We start from the raw sequence: 25295 nt of genomic DNA, 5'->3' as shown, positions 1-25295 counted from the left end.
TGAAACGTCAGTATACTAGGGAGATGTTGAAACCGTTTGTTGCCGCTCCGCTTAGTACTACAAAATGATTTTCTACTTTGCAGGGGGGGAGGCCACAACGGTTATCATCAATTTGTACAGTTATTTTACCTCAAATCAATTTTTTCCGAAATGCAATGAAAATAAGGCCGTATCGCTCATTCAGACTCTGAAGGGGGGGAGGATGTCACAGTGCGACACACATTGGACGCTCTGTGCCCTCGTTTCCGCTAAGTGAATATTTGGAGAATATTGCACGACATAGGAAACTTGAAACTTCAAACAAGATGAGTTTATATAAATAGGAACGAGAAGTGGTAAAATTAACTTATCACTATTATATAGAAATATCGGTAAAATATAGATTTTATACGGTCAACTACATTGAACACAAATCACTAGGTGAACGTGCAGAGTGTATACTCTCACGATTCTCCTTACTAGTGACTTTGTATGAGACAATTTACTCTCTTAACTTATGAGCATTGAGACCTTTATAGGTGCGATCATTGACAATTACACTTAGTTGGAATATAGCCTATCAAGTCACGAACTCAAACCGCTGGTATCGGTGAGCTACCAGCTCAAACCGATGCTCAGCAGTCGTACACTTGTTACTTGTGACAGTGCTATGCGACACTGGGATTGTAAAAAATTTTTTTTCCATCAGAGTTTGTCTTTGTACTAGCTAACTTGCACAAAGATGGCTGTAATGTGAAAATTTTATTACGGCGCTTAGCTTGGATGGTATTGCCCATTTAAGTGAGTCAAAAACTTGTGAAGAAAAAAGAAGAAGAAAAAAATGTGTTAACCGCGATGTAAGATCAGTGAAGTCACTATTGTGCATGAATACACGACCTTTCTTTTTGATTGTGCTACGAGACATAATATTTAAAATTGAGGTTAATTTGGAAATTTTTCTCTGATATTGTTTTCTGGTATTGTTTTCATTTAATTAGAGTGGTATGAGTCAGATATAAATAGTATTTTGTTTTGCTCCTGCTTTGACCAATTTTTTTTGTAACCAGCTGCCGTTTTCAAATGTCATTTTTGTTGATGCTATTAATTCTTTTCTAAAGAGAAGAAAGGAAAAAGAAGGAAAAAGAACAAGAAAAAGAACAAGAAAAACCCAACCTTTTATCCACTTCATTTCTTTGTTTTGAGAAATTTGGCAACCAAATGATAGAGGGCTGCGAAAGAAATTGCAAGATTCCATAAATCTCAACACATTCCAATTTCCATGGTAGTTTAATCAGCCTCATCAAGAATAGACACAAGGAGAAGAAGAACAAAAGAGAGATAGAAGAAGTGAAAAAAAAGACATGAATTAGACTAAACTGAATAGATTTAATTGCAGAAATTGAATGGGAATGGAATCGATTGAATGCAATGCTTGCGAAACTAGAATATTTTTTTTTTCAAAACCTTGTTCTTTTTTTTTTTCCTTTAATGTAATTATACATTTCGAAACTTGCAAGGGGCCAAGGGAGGTGATATAAGAATCAATTGAAAATAAAAGGAGAAGAGTGGAGGAAAAAGAATCCTCGAAAGGTAATAATAGAGACAAGGAATGTTTTCCTTTGCATTTTCTCCTCACTCGTACAACAGGACCAAAAAGTTCTGACAAGGTATTAGTTGATTTCTAGAAAAACCGAAAAAAAAAAAAATTAAAGAAATATAAAGAATTAATTATATTAATAACGATAAATCAAAAACATAAAAACAATTGCAAAAAAATAAAACGCTGTACCCTTCCCAATTGGTCTTGCTACGGCTACAAAGGTTAAAATTCTATCAAGGTGAAAATGCCCTTATTTGCTGGGACAAATTTTGCCTATTCTACAAAAAAAAAAAAGTAGTGGTAGATCTAGGGTCTTTGATTGGTCGATAAGCTTTTGCGCTAAAATTTCAAAACATAAAAAAAAAAAAGAAGAAGAAATAGAAAAGATTGTAATAGTGTTGAATGAATGGAAAGAAAAAGAAGAATGAAAAATGAAAAATGAAAAATGAAAATGAATAGGAAGGAAAAAGAAAAGTTTTTAATTTTCTTTAGCTTGCTCTACGCAATGGAGCCTAAAATTTGTCGGTGTTAATGTTAGCTCAGTTTACAATAGGATTGGTTGTTGGTGCTGTATTTGTGTCTCTATTTCTGCTTCTGCTTCTAATTGTGTTTGTGTTTGTGTTTGTATAAGAGCAACGAGCCATTCCACCTGCAAAGCCTCGTTCAACTAAAGCTAATGGTAAAGTTGAGGGGAAGGGGGGGGGGGGAGGAGGGAGGAAAGCAGGAGCAGGAGCAGGAGCAGAGGAGAGAGAGATGAGACGTAGATGAGAGATGCGCACAATAGCACGTGAGAAGGTTCAAAAGTATATGTAATTTAAATTGCATCTTTCCTACTATCTCAAACCTAAAACCAACGTGGACCGAATTAGCCATCCCCCTCCTTCCCTCAATTAACAATTCTTCACGTATAAACCCAAGCCATCTACAGCAATTATGAGCTACAGATTGAGCTAAAGACTGAGACTGGGAGTTAGCAAAAAAGAGAAAGGGAAAGGGAAAGGGAAAGGGAAAAAAAAAAATTTGCAAACAAAAATTACCACAGCGGGTAAATTGAATTGTCTCAACATGTGTTATCTGAGCAATGGTAATGCACCGCTTGTATATTCTTTTTTTTCTCATTTTGCATTTCAAGGGAAGGCGGATGGGATGGATTTGAGATGGGAAGAAAAGAGAGAGAGAGAGAGAGAGATGGGGGAGGAAAAAATAATGAGAATAGAGGGAAGAAGAAAAGCAGGGACAAGAAAGGGTCAGAGAAGGTATAGACCATGGTTTGAATAGATGGAAACACCTTTTTTTCAAAAGAAAATACTCAGGTGCTCCTGGCCTTCTTAATCTAACTGAATGTGGCCAATGCTAATCATGTTTTGTTTTGTTGTGGTTTGTTTTTTTTTTGCTCTCTTTCTCTTTCTCTCTCTCTTTTTTTCTTTGATATTTTTGTTTTCGGTATATTTTCATTTTTTTCTTTACGTTTCATTTTGTTTTACGGTTCGTCCCCTCCAAAATTTCATAATCACTGATTCCAGAAATTGCGATTTTGTGTCAAGTGTTACGAGATATTAAGATTATATCAATTCGAAACTAAAAGAGAAGGAGAGAGAGAAGGAGAGAGAGAAGGAGAGAGAGAGAGAGAGGTTTTGAGAAATTCAAGGAGGCAGAATGAGGTTGTCTTACTTTTTTTATATGCGGTTTTATTTTTTATTTGGCCTTCTTCTGTATGTATGGATATAAATGTTGACATAAAAGACACATCGTCTAACAAAGGCAACAGGTATCAAGAAGACAATTGATTCTTAAATTAAAGTTTTCCTTTCTTTTCTTTTTTTTTTTTTGTTTCTTTTTCTTTTTATTTTTTTGTTCCTTTTAGTTGTTAAAAAATTGTGGAGATTTACTACTTTGTCCCTCCCTTCATTTCTGCTTCTTTCCCTTCCTCCTTCATCCCTCCTTCTTTTGTTGATGAAAAAGCCATGAGCTCCTCGCATAACAACCTGCAAAGTGATATAAAAGCCACAGTTGAAGAAAATGGCATCCAAGCTTCAGACAAAAACCTAGTGGTATCTCCTTTAACAACAGAACAGCAAGAATCAAACCTGTATTTATCTATAAACAACAAGGGGCTGGAATCAACATTCGATAAATCCCTGTACAATCAGAATCATAGCCACAGTAGTAAAAATAAAGACAGGATCAAAAGATTAAGAAATTATTCCATTGGAGAAGCATTCAACTATCACAGTAACAGTATCAACAACGAAAACAACAACAACAACAACAACAACAACACGATTAACAACAACAACTTTGATATTGGAGGTAGAAGCTACGTGAGTATGAGTTATCGACCTAGTGTATCGGCACATATAAGCTCACCGCCTGTCAAGACTGGTGTGGATATCCACCAGCAAACGCGCTCTCTCGCCAACATTGGAGTGATTGATGGTGACGACGATTTGGAAGAGGCGTTTCAAAACGAGTATAATCATGATAATCATTCCCTGACAAAGCCTAGACCTATCTCGTCAAATACGCCACTACTTACAGACGAACGTGCATTATACACAATCGACTCGCAAAGAGAACAGGAGCATGACCACTTGAAGCAGAAAATTTCCAATACACCTGATGATGAGCAACAACTGCAACTGCAACTGCAACTGCAACTGCAACTGCAACTGCAACTGCAACTGCAACTGCAACTGCATGAACCAAATCGCTTCCGAGTTGACTCCTTGGAGTCTTTTGAAAAGGCACCAGAGCCTAGTAAAATTCATCAATTGCTAGTAAAACCATTCCAATTCTTACCAGCCGTGTTCTTAGGCTTATTATTGAATATCCTTGATGGTTTATCCTACGGAATGATCATGTTCCCTATTGGTGAAGCAATTTTTGCCAAATTGGCTCCCGCTGGCTTGGCCATGTTTTACGTCTCAACAATCACATCGCAACTCATCTACTCGTTGGGTGGTTCTTCTTTTAAATCAGGCATTGGCTCAGAGATGATTGAAGTGACACCTTTTTTCCACAACATGGCACTTGCAATAGCAAAACAATTGGCAAGCGAAGGCAATGACGCTATTATAGCCACTACCATAACCTCCTTTGCAGTCTCATCGGTAATTACTGGTCTTACCTTTTTTGCGCTCGGTTATTTAAAATTAGGCTCTTTAGTCCAGTTCTTCCCAAGGCATATCTTGATTGGTTGTATTGGTGGTGTTGGATTTTTCTTGGTAATTACCGGAATAGAAGTTTCTTCAAGGCTTGAAGGTGGGCTTTTTTACAACTACGAGACCTTCCAATACTTATTCTATAACCACATCACTCTCTTGCAATGGACCTTTCCTTTAGGATTGGCTGCAGGGTTGGTTGCACTTCAGCATCGAATTCATAACTCTTTATTGGTTCCATTATACTTTATTGTGGTGTTCTTCTTATTTCACATAGTTGTTGCTTTGATACCATCGTGGAATTTGCAACACGCAAGAGATATAGGTTGGGTCTTTCCGGCTGTTGAGGATGACCAGCCGTGGTATCTGTTTTACGCACTTTACAAATTTGACGTTGTTGATTGGTGGTGCTTGTTCCGCCAAGTGCCGACAATGTTGGCGTTGACATTTTTTGGAATTCTCCATGTGCCAATAAACGTCCCAGCATTGGCAATTACTGTTGGTATGGATGATATCGATGTTGATAGAGAATTGGTTGCTCATGGGTACTCCAACGCGTTATCGGGCTTATTTGGTTCGGTGCAAAATTATTTGGTCTATACCAATTCTGTCTTGTTTATCCGCGCTGGGGCTGATGATAGGTTAGCGGGTGTGATGTTGGCAATTGCCACTGCAGCAGTTATGATGGCGGGTCCCGTTGTAATTGGTTTTATTCCAGTTTGTGTTGTTGGTGCCTTGATCTTTCTTTTGGGCTATGAACTATTGAAGGAATCGGTTTGGGACACTTGGGGGAGATTGAGACCGATTGAATATTCCACTATTATCATCATTATTGTCACAATGGGAATGGTTGACTTTGTTGTTGGTATTGGTGTTGGTATTATACTCGCGTGTGTTTCGTATGTCGTGGAAGCAGCAAGGACACCTGTTGTTCAAGGTATTTATTCTGGAGATGTTGCACGCTCTACAGTGTTGAGACATCCTAAACAACAAGAGTTTTTGAAAAATGTAGGGGAACAAATTTGCATTGTGAAACTACAGGGAACTATATTCTTTGGGAGCATTGGAGGAGTTGAGAAGGAGATCAAGACTATTTTCGAAATTGAAAAGGCCAATAAGGTGCCTATCAAGTATCTTATTCTTGATATGAAAGGTGTGGTTTCCGTTGACTTTTCCGCTGCTGAGGGTTTTAGAAGAATTTTAAATTTGACAAATGATTATCGTACCCAATTGATTATATCATCGGTAAAAGATGAGGATAATATTATTAAAGATTTAAGAGACGCGGGGCTTTTTGAGAATAGTCACAAGATTGAGCTTTTCAATTCTCTTAATTCTGCCCTTGAATGGGCTGAGAATCAGCATTTGAAAACATACAAGATATTAAAAAGTAAGCATGGAAATGATGTTAGTGGTGCTAGTACTGGTACTGGTACTGGCACTGGTACTGGCTCTAGTACTGGCACTTCTATGCAAAGTGCAACGAGAGCAAGACCTGCGCCAATTGCAAACGCAACTTTGGTCCAATCGCCGTCTTCATTTGGTGCAAGATTATTTGGTCATTTTGGTCTGGGTGATTATGGCACTCCAAGAACCAAGCAGGTTTATCATGCAGCAGTCAAGACTGTCGATAGCGAGCACAAGTTGCAAAGCAAATACCAGGTTACTCAAAACGATATTTTCAAAAAACAACCATTGCCTTTGCTCATGATCACTTTTCAAGGTCTTTCGCAAAAAGATGCCGAGTTCTGGTCACCCTTGGCGCCATTCTTTATTAAGGAACAAGTTCCTGAAGGTATTCAGCTTTACGATACAAACAAGGACGAACCATGTCTATTTATTCTTGAGTCTGGTCTTATACGTAACACGGTTAAATTTGAAGAAGGAAGAGAGTTAGATAGTAGTATTGTTCCGCTTGTGGCATTTGGTGATTTGGACGAGGCTTCGCAGTATAGACGATTTGTATATACCACGGTTAATGACTCGGTGGTTTGGAAATTGAGCAAGTCCAAAATAAAAGAGATGTTGAAAGCAAATGGATCAAAGGGTGAAGCCATTTACCACGAATTATTGGAGATTGAAGCCAAGTTGATCCGTGAAAGGTATGACGTCTTGTGCAGTCATTTAGTTCTTACTTAGTTAATTAAATATACATTGAAATTTGATAATATGGACTTTTTATTCACACGCTTCTAAGGTAACGTGTAAAGAGCACGAAATTCTTCATTTTTTTTAAAAAATAAAAAGTCCGAACTTTGAATAAATAACTGCTTTTACGTTTTGGATCTGCTTTTTTGTTTAGAAGAAGAAAAAGAATTAAAATTTTAAATAAAAAAAAAAAGAAAGAATATTTAGCCGGTAGCATCTATAAACCGAGTGCGGCTTACAACTGTTGTAAATTTACCCCTCTTGGCCATATTTGCACGACTTGGTAACAAAAAGCTCAATTGATAACAATTGGAAATGGAAATGGCAATCTACAATAATCTCTTTATCTAATACCCATTTATCTTTCTCTTTCTCCTTCTCTTGCTCCTTCTCATATCTCTCATAATTTTTTTTTTTAATTTGGATTTCTTTCCTTTTCCTTTTCCTTTTCCTTCTTCTTTTCCTTACCCATCCTCATTTGCCTTCTTTTGTCAGCAACCTGTTCTCTGAACTTTATTTTGGTTATTGCCATTGAGCTCCTTTCCCCTACCCCACCCCTGACGATTCATTATAATGAAGTTTTTTAACATCCTAGTAGTTGCAACTACAACTGCATCTGCACTTTCTTTATCAAACTACTTTGCCTCATTCAATCAGCAACATCAACAGCAACAGCCAGAAATTCTTAGCTTGGCATCTACAAAACCCATTCCGGGAGATTCGCCAATTGAGTTGTGCGATGCTGAAATCAAGCATCTCGTGCAGTTTGATTCCATTTCAATTACTCCAAATCCACCAACTGCGGGTCAAAACCTTACATTCACGGCGAGTGGGATTGTTGATCAAGATATTGTTGATGGTGCTTATGTCGAAGTTGACGTTAGATACGGCTTTATTAAGCTTATTCACCAAACATATGACCTTTGTGAAGATGCAGCACCGAAAGTTGACATTACTTGTCCATTGAAGAAGGGTAAACAAGTGATTACAAAGGATGTTGAGATTCCTCAAGAAGTGCCACCAGGAAAGTACATTGTGTTGGCACGTGCATACACAAAGAATGATGAATTGATTACTTGTCTTACTGCTACAATTGTGTTTCCGGCTGCGTGATCTAATCTCTTGTTTGAAATAAAATTTCAGTGAAATAGAAAACCTTTGAAACAAGCTAAGAATAATTGAAAAAAAAAAGCATATACAAAAGAATATTCAAAAGCAAAAATAGTACGTAACGGAACTCTGAGGACAAGGAACCAGCTTTCATTCCAGAAGTAAAAAAGAGAAAGAAAAAAAGAAAAGAAATTTTGATTAGAATTTCACAATATAGAAACGTAATGCATCTGCTTTTCTCGAAACCATGTTCTTGTTCCTCTTGCTCTATTTTTGTTTTTTCTTTCGTTTCGTGTAGCAGAGAACTATCTTATATCCATCTTTATACCTATCGCCTTCCGCTTTTGCTTTCTACTTGTTTAGCGTTGCAAAGTATTTTATTTATACAACACCGCAGTGTGGCGCTCATTGCCAAACGAATTTTTAATGTACTTGTTAAATCTTATACTAGTGTAGTGGTTGTGGTTGTGGTTGTGACTGTGACTGTGACTGTGGTTTGTGATTGTAGGACAAGTGGTGGGAGCTAGAACTAGACGAGCGCGAGAATTGTGGGGCACGCGCACTAACAAAAAAAAAAAATCTTTGCATACAAAAGACATTTTCAAATATTGTTTTGTTTTTTTTTTGCACGCTCTTTTCCCTACAAGAAAGACAGGTTCTGCAAAAAGAAAAAAAAAAAAGAGAGATTTGAAAAGTATAAGTACATCATAGGTGATATATATTGTTATACTATAGCTTGTAGCTACAATATTCACTATCTGGTGTTAACGTTCGTATATAGCGGTGTAGACTAGTCATTTAATTTTTTTATTTATTTTTCTTTTTAATTTATAAGTATATGTCTATGTTGCAATAGAGGTGTTATAGTTGAGGGAGCAATGCTTTCAGATCAGTTTGAGACCAAAAAAGTACCAAAAAAAACAAACAAACTATTATCCAAACAGGCGACAATACTTGTATTCACTTAGAAGAAAAGATTGGTGTCGTGTACGATTTGTCTCATCATTACAAACTTAACCACGACCTTAGTCTATACAATTGCTTAGCCACTGGTGCTAGTAAACAGTACCATTCAAAGTCCATTCAATTTGAATATGGTAATTTACCATCTCTGAGAAAATTATGAGATGAGTTGAGCATCATGCTGTCCTCGTCCCCGTGGTTACACTTATTCTCCTTTATCCTCTTCTTTTTCTTCTTCTCTACTTCTACTTCTACTACTACTACTACTTCTACTACTACAGTAGGTTTTCTCAGATATATATATATATTCAGTCCATATCTAGCAGTAATTACGACTTGTTAGAGCCAAATTACTTGTCGTTTAGACTTTTGGCAAAAAACAGTCAAGAATTGATAAGACAAGACTCGGCGCAAGGTGCTGTTTTTTTCTTTTTCTTTTTTGGTATTTTATATTCACTATTTCAATTGATATGAGTTCTCTTTACCAAGCACAACTTGGAACTCCTAAAGAAATGTTTTCTTTAACTTAACCCGAAATAAAATTGATCTTTACAAAAGAAAGCAATTTCGGTCAGTATCAAAACATCGCGAAATTTTTATCGCGAACTTGACGAGTGAATGTAAATAAAGCAAACACGCAATATACGTATATATATATATAGATTCATACATACATTCAACTGTAAGCTGTTGTCTTGTAATCACCTGACAACGCCTAGACATCAAGACCAATGCCCATATATTGAAATCAAGAGCATTCTCTGCCTATTTAATATCTTTGTTGTTGAACCTCTTTATTGTTATTTTTTTTTTAACATTCTTTTGCATGCTTTTACATTTTACGGTTTACCTTTTCTTTTCTTTCTTTCTTCTTTTCTCCTTTGGAAAATGCAACAAAAGCAAAGAACGAAGATGGTTGATGCAGAAGAAGTAGGTTAGCGAATTTGACCATTACGCGTCTACCATTTTAATAGGCTTGAATATTGGAATACAAACGACAATATATCTTCATAGTGTTTCAACATGAAAAGTAAACTCCAGAGTAGTAGATTAGTATTAGCACCAAAAACAAAACTCTAACACCTCGTTTTGTTTTCATCGAGTTCTTTCTCTCCCCCCTCCCCCCTCCCCCCCACTCCTTGCTTTCTTTCAACCTAATTTTGTTAATCTATTCAGAAGTTGTAGATGTTGTATTTATTATAATTTTTTTTCTTTTCTTTTTTTATTTTTCATTTTGCTTTTTGCATCAAGGTACAACCATTATTATTTTCCAACTGGCGCTTTAAAATAAATCAACTCATATCTCCATATCATATAACCTTCTTTGACCTCACTACGCCAACTTTTTCCTTTCGTCTTTCTTCTTCCACATTTGAGTTTACCTACATCTTCTTTTAACTCCCACCTCGTTTTCTTTCCCTTTCTTTTCTTTTCTTTTCTGTTTCCTTTTTTTTTTCTTTAACAAATTTTTTTTTCATTTGTTTCTTGAGTTTGAGAGAGGGCATACGAGTCATTTGAAAACTAGTGATAATTCCACAATCATCAATTCTAATACCAGTATCGGCACCGATATTGTGATATAGCATCTACAAAAAAAGTCATGATTGAGTTTGAAGATTACTTCTCCATCCAAATCTTCTTTATCATCCTACGAGAGACTTTGGAGACTGCTATCATCATCTCTGTTCTACTATCATTTATCAACCAAAGATCACACAAGACAGATGACCCAAAAAAGAAGCAGCAGCAGCAGCAGCAACAACAACAACAACAACAACAAGAACAAGATGAACAAACCGAAGTTGCAGGACCATCGCTGAGCCGTGTGAGCAGTAGCACCTCACTGCACAAAGGTGGATCCACGCACCTCTTGCAAGTTCAGAGAAAGTTGAAATTACAAGTCTGGGTAGGCGCCATCTTGGGTCTTGTCATTTGTTTTATTATTGGCCTCATCTTTATACTTGCATTTTACATCATCGGCAAAGATTACTGGTCCTACACGGAAAGAGTATGGGAGGGCGTATTCTCTCTCTTGTCCAGTTTAATCATCACCGTTATGGGTATTGGGTTGTTAAGGATAAATAAAGTGATGAAATTGAAATGGTGGATCAAGTTGGGTGACGCATATAACGATAATGATGACTACGAAAATGAGTTGGACGAGCAAGGAGAAGAAGAAATTGCGAAAATTGGTGATGACAATAATGACACTAATGCCAGCAATAAAAATGCAATGGAGGGCAATGTTGATGGTGACATCAATAATAATGACATTGCCAATGACATCAACAATGAGGTTCTTAGTGCCGAAGAAGAGATATATAACTATGGTGGCACAAGATCTAGCTCTGAATCTGAAAGTGTTCCATTGACAAGTAGCACACCAAGACCCTCGAAATCGCCATTGGTATCTCGTAGAGGTAGGAAACAGAAGGGGCAAAACAAACTGGGCTTCAATAAGAGATACTTTTTAGCTATTTTACCATTGATCACCACCTTGAGAGAAGGTTTGGAAGCAGTGGTGTTTATTGGCGGCATTGGTATGTCGCAACCGCTAACCTCGATCCCACTTTCCATTGCCTGTGGTATTGCATTTGGCTCACTCATTGGATATTTATTATATCAAGGAGGCAACAAACTCTCGTTACAATATTTCCTCATCTGTTCAACATGTTTCCTTTACATTGTTAGTGCCGGCCTTATGAGCCGTGGTGTTTGGTTCTTGGAGTTGGAACAGTTTGTGAGAAATTGTGGTGGTCTTGATGTCAATGAAACCGGAAGCGGTCCTGGCTCGTACGATATTGCCAAGAGTGTTTGGCATGTCAATTGTTGCAACGGATTGAAAGACGGATGGTGGATGGTGTTTAATGCCATATTTGGTTGGACAAATTCTGCAACATACGGAAGCGTTATAACATATTTTACCTATTGGCTTTTGGTTATTGTCTGGTTGAGAATAAAGTTGTACGAAGAGAGACATGGGACTTTGCCTTTGGTGCCAATTAAATGGCAACTCAAAAGAATCCGGAAAAAAATAAGACTTTACGAATTGAGAAATAGTCAAAGTTTAAGAAACTTGGAGACCGGGAATGTCGAGCCACAGCAACAACAGCTGATTGGGGAAACAGGAGCAGGAGCAGGAGCAGAAACAGGAGCAGAAGCCCAAGAGTTATTGGGAAACTAACATGGCGATTTAACCTTCATAAAGTTTTCTTTTTTTTTATATAGCAAATTTTAGCATATGCATGATCCCGTTTTATATAGCATTTAGATAAAAATAAAAGTGAATATGTATTTTCCAACCATTATTATGTTTGCGTTTTGATTAAATTTTTCTTTCTTAATTTTTTTTTGTTTCAACTGTATTGTTCAATTACTACAAACTATTATACTAGTTCTACTTACTCTAATGAACTTGCACCGGTAATGATATCAACCAACTCATTGGTAATGACGGCTTGACGAGTTCTGTTATACAAAATGGAGTAGTTGTTGATCATGTCACCAGCATTCTTAGAAGCGTTATCCATAGCGTTTCTTCTTGCTGAGATTTCTGAGGCGTAACCTTCAGCCATAGCACTCAACAAATCGTTAGCGAAACCAAATTCGGAGATTGCATTGGTTGCATCTTCTGACTCAAGCTCGTATTTGGACAAACCTGGGGCCTTGGTGATAGCTTCATTGTTGAAAACAGAGAATTCGGATGCTTCAAAGGACACATTTGAAACAAAACGGTTGTAGATAATCTCAGTCTTGTCAAACTCTCCCAACTTGCTGATTTCGTCAGCAACCAATGCTGCATCGACAAAAGTTGGCTCTTGTTTAAGAGTACCAGAGAAGGCCAATTTAAGTTGTTGTGAGTGGGTACGCAAGAGTTGTTGCTTCAACTTGTCTCCCAAAGTAACAATTGAAGCGTTACCGTTCAATTCGTTAACTCTTTTTCTTGTGTATTTGGCCAAAGTTGAGTGGATGGAGCCACAAAGACCCTTGTCTGATGAAACAACAATCAATAAAGTCTTTGCTGGTTGGTCTTCTTCAGTTGCAACTGATGGTTCAGCAATTTCTTTAAACTCCTTATCAGTTTCGTTAAAGACTCTTGATGCCTGCATAGCACGTTGTGCCTTGTTCAATCTAGTGGAAGCAACAATCTTCATGGTGTTGGTGATCTTCTCAATGTTCTTGATACTCTTGAGACGATCCTCAATTTCTCTCAATGTAGCATAAGATCTAGTATACTATGTTAGTATTAAAGTCGAACTTTACAATTGCTTTTGCTTTTGCTTTTGTTTTTGTTTTTGTTTTTACTTTAACTTGGCATTTGTCCATGTAAATATCTCCCCAGTCATCGTTATTGTCGACAACTCCATTCATTAAAAAAATAAAAATAAAATTAAAAACATACCTGACAGCATTGACAGATTGGTGTGCTTGTTTGACAGCTAAGTGGCGGAACATTGTTGGGTTGCTAGGAGTTTAATACTGTTCAGTGGAAGTTGTAAAAGCCTGCAATATTGGTCAAATCAGTCTCCTACTATGGTTAATTTTTTCAATGTTAGCTGGTAGTTGGTAGTTTTGGCTGTTGGTTTTCGTTGTGCAATAGTGCACTACTTCTTGTTCTTCGATTATGAGTGCGTAGAGTCTCGGTTTCAATTTTCATTGGGTGCGACAGAACCAAACTATTTCTGAAAAAAAAAAAAAAACAAACTTAGAAAAAAAGAAAAGGTAGAGGGAAAAGAATAAGGAGAAGAGGAAATACAAAGAGAAAGAGGAACATGGTCAAATGATTAGCCACTAGTGATTTGAAGAGAACCAATTGCTTTGAATACAGATTCACATATAGTAGTTGATTTCGGAAAGGCTTCAGGTAGAAGTAAATGCTCCTAATTGTTCACAGCTCACTTTTGTATATTCTAGAAGATGATGGTAAATAAAAAATGAAATAAAGGAGAAGAAAAAAAAAATAGAGAGGGAGAGAGAGAAAGAGAGAGAGAAACCTACTCTCTATAATTATAGCCTTGTTGTTTTTCAACTAATGTCTTCATAGTCAATGCATTATTCTTCTTCAATATAGTCATCTCTTAAAGCTCGTTAAAGCCATACATACCATTTATTTCCGAAAACTTTGTGTAGAAGTAAGAAACATAAAATTACGATCAGCAGTAAGGGAAAGAATAGTAGAGGTGAACCATAAGATTAAACAGTGTCACTGGCTGCAAAAGACATAAATCACAAATAAATCGAGAGAAACAACAAAGAAAAAAACAAACAAACAAACAAACAAACAAACTGTAAATAGAAACTGGATGCATCAAAGTATCCACGAGAATTCCCTAATATAGTACTAGTACATTTAATGATTCATTCGTATTTTGTGAAAAAAGTAAAGTAGGTAAAAAGATGACGAACCAACCAATTGAAAGGACATATACCAGAGATACGTTAGCCAGCTTTGCGCTTCCTACTCTGCCTATTGCATTGTGCACATTGACTGAACCATTATAGATATAATCCAAATTCTACTTGTTTCTTTATTTTTTTTCTTCATACATAAATAAAATTGAATTACTCTTTTGAACAAGTTAAAGTTATGTTATATGCTTTTCTTTTGTTGAAGTCTATGAAATTTATTTGCTCTTGGTAACAAGTTTACTCTTTTGTCACCTGAAGTCGTAAAGGATCTAGCAAGCTATGGAAAAAAAAGGAAGACACACACACACACACAAATACACACATACACCCTCGAGATAATGTCTCAACAAGCAATGAACAAAGATATATTATCACTCAAAAACCCTTTCCTCCTAAAATATGTATTTTCTTGTTTTCAAAACAAGAAACAACGAATATGGATCGCTGATTTTACTTTGAGGGATCATTCTTTTGGTATCCCTGGTATCCTTGCATAGGATATGTCTCCAACATCTTTAGGTATTTCAAAATTAACAGTTTGCAATTCCTTGCAGCGTCGTCTTGATGATACTGTTTACATTTCCTTACAGCTTCATGTGTCACCCTCAACTCGTATGTTCTGATCCACTGTTCTCTAAGCATAGACTTTCTGGCAGCTTCTACCTCCGCTAGGTTATTATAGCTGATATCATCGAACGAAACTAATTCTGGTCTTTGATGTTTTTCGTAGTTATCTAATTGTCCTGTACACTGGTTAGTGGAAGTTCATATGGAAATCTGGCTCTTAAAAATGACTCGACATACCCATTGCTTGTTAATTTTTGATTAATTTTTGGTTAATTTTTATTTTCTAATTATTTTATATATATATATAAATATCAATAATGTTGTTGTTCTGAATATCTAGATTTGTAAAACTCTCTTTGCACCACGCTCCTGTGTTCTTCGTGAGTTTGACATTTTTTTTTTTTGGTAATCTGGAAAAAGTAAATTTTGACTGGATGGAATTTGACACTCGCACACGACCTATGTTTTTTTTAGCGGGGCAGATAGTGGTAGACAAGAAGTTAGGGCCTTACAAGAAAACAGTTGAGACTAGTATGTAAGAGGAGAACATTAGAGAGGGTCCATTAAAATTAGAATTCAAGGCAGTTGATCTGGAATTGAAACGAAAAAGAAATAGAATAGGAAAAAAGAGAAGAAAAAAAACTAGGAAAAAAGGAACGGTAGAAGAAAAAGAAGAAGAAGAAAAAAAATCAGAAACTTCGACTGGCTTCACTACATCGACATCTCAATTCTGGCCAGTATTGTACCTTTTGTTTGAGACGCCTGGAGCTAACAATCTGAGGAAATTATATCAATTACTTTCTCAAATTTTTTTCTTTTTTGGGATCATGTCAGATAGAAACGAGATCGAGGAGATCGAGGAAGCCGAAAATACTGTTGATGTATCGGCATCACTATCCAATTCACCAACACTTGCACTTAACGCAAAATGGATTTCATTTGCCCACACTTTTCTTGCTAGCCTGTCATTTCTTGCCGCATTGGTAGTTGGAGTGTATCTCCATTATCACAAGATTGTCGAGAATGCATCTTTTGGGTACCCTGACGAATCGATGCCTAGTGTATCAGCAACCATTGGTGATCGGTACCCTGAAAGAAACGTTTTTCAAATCATTATTGCTTTAACTGCGGGTCCACGTTTTGCCTTGTTAGCATTGAATTTCATCACACTTTACAAACAAAGCTCTTATTTACCATATATCGGGTTAATTGCAGGGCTCTTACGAACATTCACCGCTGGTGGATGGATGTACATTACATCTACAGATGACCATGATGCTCATGATGTGTTCATGATAAGTTATATGGTATTAACCATTCCATGGACGGTCTGCACTACATTATTATCGCCGAGACACTCGTTTCAGCGCAAAGCGAGATTTTACTCGGCTGTCGGATTCTTTAGCACCATTGTTCCTTTGATTTACTGGTTCATTCAACACAAAGTGCACGTGCGTGCAGGAGCATATTCCATATATGCATACTTTGAGTGGGGATTAATTGCTTTGGATATTCTTTTCGATAGTTGGTCATATATTGACTTTCAAACAATCAACATTTACATCCTGGGAAGCGGGGTCAAATTCACCATGAGCCAGCAAAAAAAAAAAAAGTCCGATCAAATTTTTTCCAAAAAAGCAGACAAGATAGAAGAGACAAAAGAAGCGGAAAATAAAATTGGTCAAAAGACTGTTCCAAGCTCTGTTGAGTTTACGGATATCGAAGCTGCAGTCAACTTGGTCAACTCCTACATGTTTTGGACAGTTATCACTTCATTATTTGTCAGTGTTTGGTATTTTCCATTATGGGACTTGGGCTTAACGGGCTATGAGGCTGTCATTGTTTCTTTATTTTTGGCACCTCTTGTCCTTTTACCTACAAGTTTGAAACGATACTTTGCAGCTGCGCCATATCTCACTAGATCATTAACAGTTATCCTAGGAATCGGTGCTTTCAAAGTTGAAGATCCGGAAAAGAGATTACTTACCATAACTGCAGGCACAGTTTTTGCAGTGATATCTTTTGTCAATGAGTTTTGGTCATTAAGCTCGCATCCAAAGAAATTGCATTCGTACATCTCTACACTCACTTTAGGTTTATTAGCAACCTCGGTGTTGAAATTTCTCAACTATTCCAACAATCCGCTTTGGCCAATAATGCACAACGAGAATGGTGGATGGAACAATCTGGGAATTTTTGTTGGTTTGCTTGCGTCATTATACACTCCAGTAATCAAGCCGCCAGTAGTTGTGCACAATGAAGGAGGATCCGTTGTACTAGGTGCGTTGGGTTTGGGTGGGTACTTTTTTTCACTCCAAGCATTCTTGTCCGATTCGGGCACATTGGCTCTTTGGACGTGGGAGGGTTTCCCAGTTAGAGGCCCAACTCCAATAACGGGTGCTCTTCCTCACATTGCAGTTTTTGCATTGGCAATATTAATTGCAACTAGAGCGCACCCAAATATCTTTACTAGTTGGAGCTATAATTTGATTATTGGAGCTGGTAGTGCCACGGCGACTTATTTGTTTAAAGGCTGGACGGGCTATATTGGCGCTTTGCTCTATGTCTTTTATTTGGCAACTTTAGCACCGGTTATTTTGCAATCAATAAGTGGGTATAACCCATCAGGGGTTTTCTTTATGGGGTTTTTAACTAATATATTTCTTTCCCTTGCAAGTATCTGGATTGTGGCGTATGCATTTGTTCCTTATGGTCCATTACTTAGAGAACGTACCGATTTGATCTTGGGAAGCTCACTTTTTTTAACATACTTGGGTGTTTCTAATTACAGGTTAAGAATGGAGAGGTTAACTAAAATCGACTTTTGTGGAGCTAAAACCATCAAACAAATAACAAAACTTATTGTTATTATTTTAATTATTGCAGTTACTGCTGGTATCAAGAGAGTGCCAACGGGTCTCAACCGTCCATACAATGCAAACTCGGAGTCTTTTACTGCTGGTATTTGGTGCGTCCATTTCGGGTTGGACAATGATATGTGGTCATCTGAAACAAGGATGAGAGATCTTATTCGTGATGCCGAAGTTGACATCATTGGACTATTGGAAACAGATACTCAAAGACTTATTGGTGGTAATAGAGACTTTACACAAAAAATTGCTGAGGATCTTGGAATGTATGTGGATTATGGTCCAGGACCAAATAAACATACCTGGGGAGCAGCACTTTTGTCCAAATTTCCTATTCTTCGATCTAGTCATCATCTTCTTCCTTCTCCTGTGGGTGAACTCGCTCCAGCAATCCATGCTACATTGGATATTTACGGAGAAGAAGTGGATGTTGTTGTTTTCCATTCGGGACAAGAAGAAGATGTTGAAGATCGAAGGTTGCAGAGTTTAGGGGTTGAGGAGATAATGGCCAATTCAGAAAAGCCATTGGTTTTGCTCAGTTACTTAGTGACCGATCCATTGGTTGGCAATTACAACACTTATGCGTCCCAAAAATCTAGAATGCATGATATAGACTCCACCGATTGGGATAGATGGTGCGAATATATCATGTTTAGAGATTTGAAGAAAGTTGCATACGCAAGAATTTCAAGATCTACAATTACAGATACTGAATTGCAAATTGCCAAGTTCAAACTTCTTACAAATGAAGAGAAGCAAGATTTTGACTATGATTTCATCTACGGAAATAATTTTGTTGAAGAGGACGAGGTCGAGGAAAGTTTAAGAATGCCGCAAATGTTTTACGGTGATGGAGTTAGAGGGCACCGATACCATGTCTTTGACAAGCCTAAATATTTCAGAACCTGAAGGGAAAGTAAATAGAAAATTTAAACAAACAAGAAAGAGGAACAGAAGGAAAAAGAAGAAGAAGAAATGAAAGAAAGAAAAGAAAGAACAAATAAGTATACAAACGGTGAGAAAGAAAAGTAAAGAAGATAATAAATAACAAATTTGAGTACAAAGTAGAATGCAGAGTATAATGCTAAAAAAATAGAACAAGCCCAAAAATGAGTAAACTATAAAAAGAATTAAAAGTGTTTGCACACTTTTCAATCGGTATTCAAAATTATACTTAGAAGAATATATAAAAGTTATCTATAGAGCATATCTAAAGTTTGGATTCTCCTTATCTGTTAAGTCGGCAAACTCGTAATTTTCGATATGGCTCATATCAACTGGCGGTAAGGCATCTCTCTTTTTGTTATCCAAGTAATAAGAAACATAAATGCCAATCAAACAGCACAATGATACAATACCGCAAACAACAATGGCAACTTTGGCTCCCTGGTATCCTGGTGCTTGATTTGCAATAAAAGTTTGTGGGCCAATAAGGTTACCCACACAGTAACCTATCAACATTATAGAATTCACAGTGACTTTCTTTGTGTGGCCAGCCACCGAGGATGAGACTTGTGAAATTAAACAGATAAAGCCAACGGGACCAAGTGCATATAAGTAGAGACCGGTTAACCTTCCAGTTTTTGTTGGAGCAAATGCCAACAAACACTCGGCCATAACAGTGACGGCCGTGATTGCAATGGCCATCAACATTCTGGATTTGACGAATTTGGTCAAGTAGGCAAACAAGACACACCCAACTATTTCCACCATTCCCTGTGGCATATTCATAAGCAACGACTTTGATGTTGAGTATCCAAAATCTTCATTAAGCAAAATGGCGCCAAAACTTGTAATACCTCCGTTTGGAATATCTGAAGATAATGCAAATAAAAAGAAAAGCCAAGTCCTGATATCTTTGAGTGCCTCAAGAAACTGATGCTTTTTGAACAGACGATTACCAAAACCTTGTTGATTAGATCTTATTCTTTCTACAACCATTAACTTTTCACGATCATTAAGAAACCATGCACCCGTTGGTGTGTCTGGAATGTGAATCATTATCAAGATACCCATAAATACTGTGATAACTCCCGTAACAACAAACACCAATTTCCAAGCGGGTAATGTATACGATCCTTGGTTTTCATACAAACCATAAGCGATGGCCAGTCCAACGATAGTACCTATACCATTTGAGGCAAACCACCACGAGGTTCTCAAAAATTGTTCGTCTTTCTTGTACCATTGTGAAGTAATAATTGCAAAAGCAGGTGTCACTGAAGATTCCATCATACCCAAAATAGTTCTCAAGGCGATGAACCCCGGATATTCCGGTACAGAGCATAATGCAAGAATCATGCCCCATAACATGATGAAAACGGCAACTGTTTTGGCAACCGGGAAACGTTGAAGCAAAAACGAAGCTGGGAATTCAAACACCAAATAGCCCAAATAAAAACATGTTGAAGTCCAGCTATACATGTCACCAGTCATATTCAAACTAGTTCTCAACCCCAAAATGGAACTGTAACTTGTACTCAACTTATCCATAAATTGGAAGCAATAAAGTAAACACATGATGGGCAACATAAACATATCAATCTTTCTCAACAATTTCCGATCTTCAGCCTCGGATATTTCAACTAGATCGTCTTGATGCTCAACAACAAATTTCATAGCCTGATCCACATTGTTGGTGATCGCAACTTCTTTCCCACTTGGCGACTGAATTGTCCCCAAGACATGTAGGTTTTTCGACTCTAAATCATCCTTGGTGAAGGATACGATTGGTTCGATAGTTTTGGTATCTGTAAATTTCTCTGACATTGTGAGTCAAGCTTTGCTTAATGTTACTGAATTGTGTATGAAAACCAAGAACAAACAAAAAAACAAACCAACAACTTCAAACTATGGTCAAGACCCATGCTTATATATATATATATATATATAGATATACATATATAAAGGAGTAAAGGAGTACCTTTTCAATCATTATCTAACGGGCCATGCAACATAACTGAACGTTCATATCTCCTATGTTAGATTCTATTCTTGTTTTCTATTTTTTTTTTTTTTATTCTTCGCAAAGGCAGGTGATTAGATCTTTATCAGTATAAATGTATCAATAAGAAACAATAGAGTCTGGTAATCAATATTGATTAGATTCTTTATCGCTATTGTTTCTTACCTGGACCGGTTTATTTTTCCTCCTAAATCTCTTCCATCTTGCTATTATGTCACCCCCACCTCCGCTTTTCTCCAGCCAAATTCTTCCATTTTTGTCGTTTGTAGTTCTCCTCATTCGCCGCTATCGCAATAATTCAAAACATATTCTACATTATCATTATCTTGATTCACAAACCACACTTACCATTTTCCATCAATTTAGACACTTTCTAAAAAGGATGTGTTCTGCAGGAACAGCAAAAAAGAATACCAAAGCAAAAAAAAAAAAAAAAAAAAAAGAAAAAGAATTCCGCTTTCTCAATTCCTCTTTGTTGAATATCTACATCGGGTAAACCAGTGCGCAATGCATTATCTTTCTATTGTAGAAGAAACTCTTATCTAAATGAAAAAAACAAACAAACAAACTATTAGAATCAGTAAGAATAATCGACTTTACCTTGAAACACTTCAAGTATACATATATAATGTGTCAAACCAAGACTGGAATTCCAAACAGTCAGCTTATCTTTTAAATAGTTTTAAGGTTTTCGGGCTAAAGATTTGCATACTAATGCTGTGCAGTATCGGCTACGAATCACGTTATCGTATCGTTTACAATTAAATTTTTACATACAAAAAATACGTTTCCATTCAAATCAGATAGATAAACATGATAAGAACAAAATAATTTGAGAATCGAGAAATGGCAAAAAAGAAATTTGAAAAAAAAAAGAATAGATTTATCAGTGAATTCAAACTTCTATATGCTTTTGGAAATGATCTTTAGCGGTTAACTGAGGAGTTGTGAAATAATCAAGAAGATATCGAATAATGTTTTACTCAAAAAAAAAAACAACCTTTTTCCTTACCAGTATTATTGTACATTAACTCTCTGCCCCCTCTTCCCCTCCCAAGTTTGTATTGCTCTTATTATCTCCACTTTCCACTTTCCACTTTCCACACCTCCACTTTTCATTTTTCCAAAACCTCGACATAAAAAATAAAAGGGGGCAAGGGATGGGGAATAGGCGGAAAGATATAAACTTTTGGGAAAATGTCATTTTTTTTTTTTGATTGGAGAGTGCGGAATTTCACATAACACAAAGACACACGCAACAGTGTTGAGCAATTTGCATGCACTGCCTTTTTTCTTATGCTGAAATGTTGTGTTCATTTTCCTTATCAAGAAACAAAATAATGAAAAGATTATGAAATAATAAAATAAAAAGATGTAAAAGAAAAAGAAAAACAGAAAAGGTTCTACTTTTGAGATATTCTAACTTGCAAACATCATTTACACAACATCATTTAATTTGTAATCACTATATGATCCTAATTCACTCCAGCAGCTGCTCCATTGCTTCCTTGACCAAGTAATTGCCCTTGGGGTCGAGGTTTGCAGCAATAGTAAACTCCTTCAATGCACCAACACGGTCATTCATCCGATTCAAGACTTCTCCAAGTAGGAAATGCACAGTAGGTTCGTCTGGTGCAGTTCGCACCAATTGTTGTAAACACTCCTTCGCTTGTATGAAATTTTCCATGGTATAAAGTACAGTAGCCTTCTTGTACAACGGTAATGGATTATTTGGTTGCAATTTACAGCCTAGTTCGTATTGCTTGAGTGCCAACTCTTTTTTCCCCAATTTTTCCATAATCATTCCAACACAACAGACTAGCACATGATTTATAGGATTGATTCCCATAGCTTTGCGGAAATAGTATTCTGACTTGGGGTAGTCGCCCAAGTTCATATAGATCATACCAATTCCATAGAGTGCATTATAGTGTCTTGAATCGTGTAAAAGGCTTAATCGGAAATTCTCCAAAGCTGTCTCATACGAGTCGCTTGAAAATAGCTCATGTCCCTTGAGCGTATATGCATAGGAAAATGTGTCGTTCAATTTGATGGCTTTGTTGAAACATCTTATGGCTTCTTCGGTTTCGTGGTTGAGAGAGAATAGATTCCCAATCACGCACCAAGTTATAGCATTATGCGCATCAATATCATGGAGTTCATTTGCAAGAAAAGTAAGTTCAATTTTCTTTTTCAAGTGCCACAATAGAGTAGAGTAATATTCCATATCCTCCAAACGTGTTCGATCTATTTTTCGTAATCTTTCAAAATACTGTTCTGATTGTTTGTACTGAGCCACTTCATAGTGCAATCTCCCCAACTTACTCAACACCCATGGTGTATTTCTATCACTTTCACTAATTGACTCCTCAAGAATCTTTATTGCTTTATAACAGTCATAAATTGTAAAGTATTTGAAGCTCTTGGCAAAGATCAGGTACTTGTTTAATAAGTATGCCTCAACTTTTTCAAGCTCCTTGATGTATGAGATTGATGGTAATGATGCCGGATTCATTATTGCTGATGACGATGACGGTGCAGCCGCAGATGCAGACGATGCAGACGCTGCAGCTGCTGCTGTGCCAGCCACATTAGAGGCAGCGGCAATAGTAGAGCTAGTTGACATGTTGGCACCATCTAAGGAGTTATTTCTTTTCAATCCCTTCTTGTGTGGAGTTTCCGTAGGGTGGTGAATGTGATGGTTATGTGTATTTGTATGTGGTTGTGAGATTAGACGCGACGTAATTTTCAGGTATGCACGACTAGCACGCCTCTTATTATCAGGGAAGAACGAAGAGGATGAGGATGAAGTAGTTAAGGTGGGTTTGGCGAATTCAAATGTGTTATTGCCCGTTGTATTTGCAAAATCGTTGTTTGGATGTAATCCGGAGTTTAGATTTGATTTCCTCAACGGAGCATCTGGTACCAGCGTAGTAATAATTCTTGGCGTTGAGTAATTAAACTCGTCAACATGTATATTTGGTGTCCTTGTAGGCGGGCTCACCGCTTGTTGCATGCCTGCGGAATTGTATGGGGTAGCCATATTTTTGGCAGAGACATCATTATGAAACGACTGATGAGACGGCAGAACGGCTCCATCGCCACCACCAACACCACCGCTACGACCACCATAGCCACCATAACTACTACTGCCGGATACATGGGTTTGCAACTTGTACAAGCTCTTCACACGGACATCGACTCCCAACTTGCAGATCTTTTGAAACGCTTCAAAATCAAATTGATTCAACTGTAGACATTGTGTGTAATTTAGGGCACTATTCTTCACATCTCCCGTGGCAGCGTACAAGTCACCTAATAAATGATAGATCGTAGATGCATCAGGGCTAAGCAAACTTCGACGTTTTAAAAAGCTGTCGTTGTTATTATTGCTGTTTGCGTTTCCGTTTCCGTTCCCGCTTACGCTTATGTTTCCGCTTATATTTCCTCCGCTGTTATTGAAATTAACACCACTGCCATTGCTACCATTATTGTTGCCAAAGCTGTGCTCGTATTCAAATCGCTCTTCAATGGTAAACCTTCTTTCTTTGTCATATAGACCACGCACACGAATCAACTGATCTACTCCATCTTTGTATTTCTTCAACTGTAGACAACAACGAGCATAAAGCCAAGAACAGCCTAAATGGTTTAAATGATTTGCTATGTTTTTGTTGCTGGCATCAACAAGCTTACGATAACAAGATTTGATTCTGTTTTGACGATATAAAGTTAGACAATACAAATAAACGGATTCTAAATTGTAACGTTGTTGCAGTTGTAGTTGTTCTCGTTGTTGTTGTTGTTGGTGTTGTTGCAGCAGCAGCAGCAGCTGTGATGATAAATGTTGGGAGTATGCTGGTGATTGCAGTGGTTGATCTAGTGCAAGGAGTCTCTCACAGGCAAACTCCGCATTCTTGTAATTGAATGTATCTAGAGAATGTAGAATAACGGAGCGAAGGTACTGCTGTAAATAAAGCACATCCGGTTGGTTGTCGTGATAACCAGACAAAGGCTGCATAGGGTAAAGGTGTATTCAGTAGATGACAATGACTTTTCTTTGAAGAAGTGTTGAGGGTTTGGTTATTAATAATTTGAGTATATGATTGTTTACTCTCTTATTTTTACATACAAATATCTGTGTATATGAATATAGTTTTTTTATTATTTTTTTTTGTGTTGTTTTTGTTTTCTTATTATTTCATCTTTTTTTGATATCAAGAAGTGTGTGGCTACCGAAGGTAGCAAAAGTTGGAACTTACCTAAAAAAAAAAAAGAAAATTGCCAAAAAAAATTACAGAAAAAGTAAAGACGAAAACATCAAGATATTACAAAATTGAACTATACAAAATATTAAAATGCGAAGCTAAGACATAAATAAGAACTTCAAAAGTGAGAATCTTTAAACCAAAAAGAAAAAAAAAATGGAATTAACACATCAACATAAAGAAACCATAGGAAGAAAAAGCAAAGAAGAAAATGAAAAAAAAAACAAAGAAAGAAAAGAATTTGAAAAAAGTTCA

General features: G+C 36.9%; 8 protein-coding genes across 8 annotated transcripts; 4 read left to right on the top strand and 4 right to left on the bottom strand. All coding sequences in view use genetic code 12, as the record gives it.

Annotated features, from left to right (window-relative positions):
• Positions 1-3543: 3543 nt before the first annotated feature.
• Positions 3544-6879, top strand: PVL30_000170 (uncharacterized protein; the record flags this gene model as incomplete). The annotated part of the gene is made up of 1 exon (XM_001527609.2): positions 3544-6879. The coding sequence occupies one exon, from the start codon at positions 3544-3546 to the stop codon at positions 6877-6879; it is 3336 nt and encodes a 1111-aa protein (XP_001527659.2).
• Positions 6880-7461: 582 nt separating this feature from the next.
• NPC2 (Phosphatidylglycerol/phosphatidylinositol transfer protein) lies at positions 7462-8001 on the top strand (the record flags this gene model as incomplete). The annotated part of the gene is made up of 1 exon (XM_001527608.2): positions 7462-8001. One exon carries the CDS (start codon positions 7462-7464, stop codon positions 7999-8001), a length of 540 nt encoding a protein of 179 aa, XP_001527658.2.
• Positions 8002-10561: 2560 nt separating this feature from the next.
• On the top strand, positions 10562-12145 carry FTH2 (putative iron permease membrane protein; the record flags this gene model as incomplete). The annotated part of the gene is made up of 1 exon (XM_001527607.2): positions 10562-12145. The coding sequence occupies one exon, from the start codon at positions 10562-10564 to the stop codon at positions 12143-12145; it is 1584 nt and encodes a 527-aa protein (XP_001527657.2).
• Positions 12146-12362: 217 nt separating this feature from the next.
• ATP3 (atp3 gamma subunit of the F1 sector of mitochondrial F1F0 ATP synthase) lies at positions 12363-13416 on the bottom strand (the record flags this gene model as incomplete). The annotated part of the gene is made up of 2 exons (XM_001527606.2): positions 12363-13188; positions 13364-13416. 2 exons carry the CDS (start codon positions 13414-13416, stop codon positions 12363-12365), a joined length of 879 nt encoding a protein of 292 aa, XP_001527656.2.
• A 1404-nt stretch (positions 13417-14820) lies between these two features.
• Positions 14821-15178, bottom strand: PVL30_000166 (uncharacterized protein; the record flags this gene model as incomplete). The annotated part of the gene is made up of 2 exons (XM_061119147.1): positions 14821-15113; positions 15175-15178. 2 exons carry the CDS (start codon positions 15176-15178, stop codon positions 14821-14823), a joined length of 297 nt encoding a protein of 98 aa, XP_060975130.1.
• A 586-nt stretch (positions 15179-15764) lies between these two features.
• CWH43 lies at positions 15765-18716 on the top strand (the record flags this gene model as incomplete). The annotated part of the gene is made up of 1 exon (XM_001527605.2): positions 15765-18716. One exon carries the CDS (start codon positions 15765-15767, stop codon positions 18714-18716), a length of 2952 nt encoding a protein of 983 aa, XP_001527655.2.
• Positions 18717-19004: 288 nt separating this feature from the next.
• Positions 19005-20576, bottom strand: DAL5_1 (Allantoate permease; the record flags this gene model as incomplete). Its single annotated transcript, XM_001527604.2, has 1 exon — positions 19005-20576. One exon carries the CDS (start codon positions 20574-20576, stop codon positions 19005-19007), a length of 1572 nt encoding a protein of 523 aa, XP_001527654.2.
• A 1676-nt stretch (positions 20577-22252) lies between these two features.
• Positions 22253-24793, bottom strand: CDC27 (anaphase-promoting complex subunit cdc27; the record flags this gene model as incomplete). Its single annotated transcript, XM_001527602.2, has 1 exon — positions 22253-24793. The coding sequence occupies one exon, from the start codon at positions 24791-24793 to the stop codon at positions 22253-22255; it is 2541 nt and encodes an 846-aa protein (XP_001527652.2).
• Between the last annotated feature and the right edge of the window lie 502 nt (positions 24794-25295).

Source organism: Lodderomyces elongisporus, chromosome 1 (genome assembly GCF_030384665.1).
Source record: "Lodderomyces elongisporus chromosome 1, complete sequence".
NCBI classification, from domain to species: Eukaryota; Fungi; Ascomycota; class Pichiomycetes; order Serinales; family Debaryomycetaceae; genus Lodderomyces; species Lodderomyces elongisporus.
Note: the sequence above shows the minus strand (reverse complement) of the source record. Positions and strands in the feature narration are given on the sequence as shown.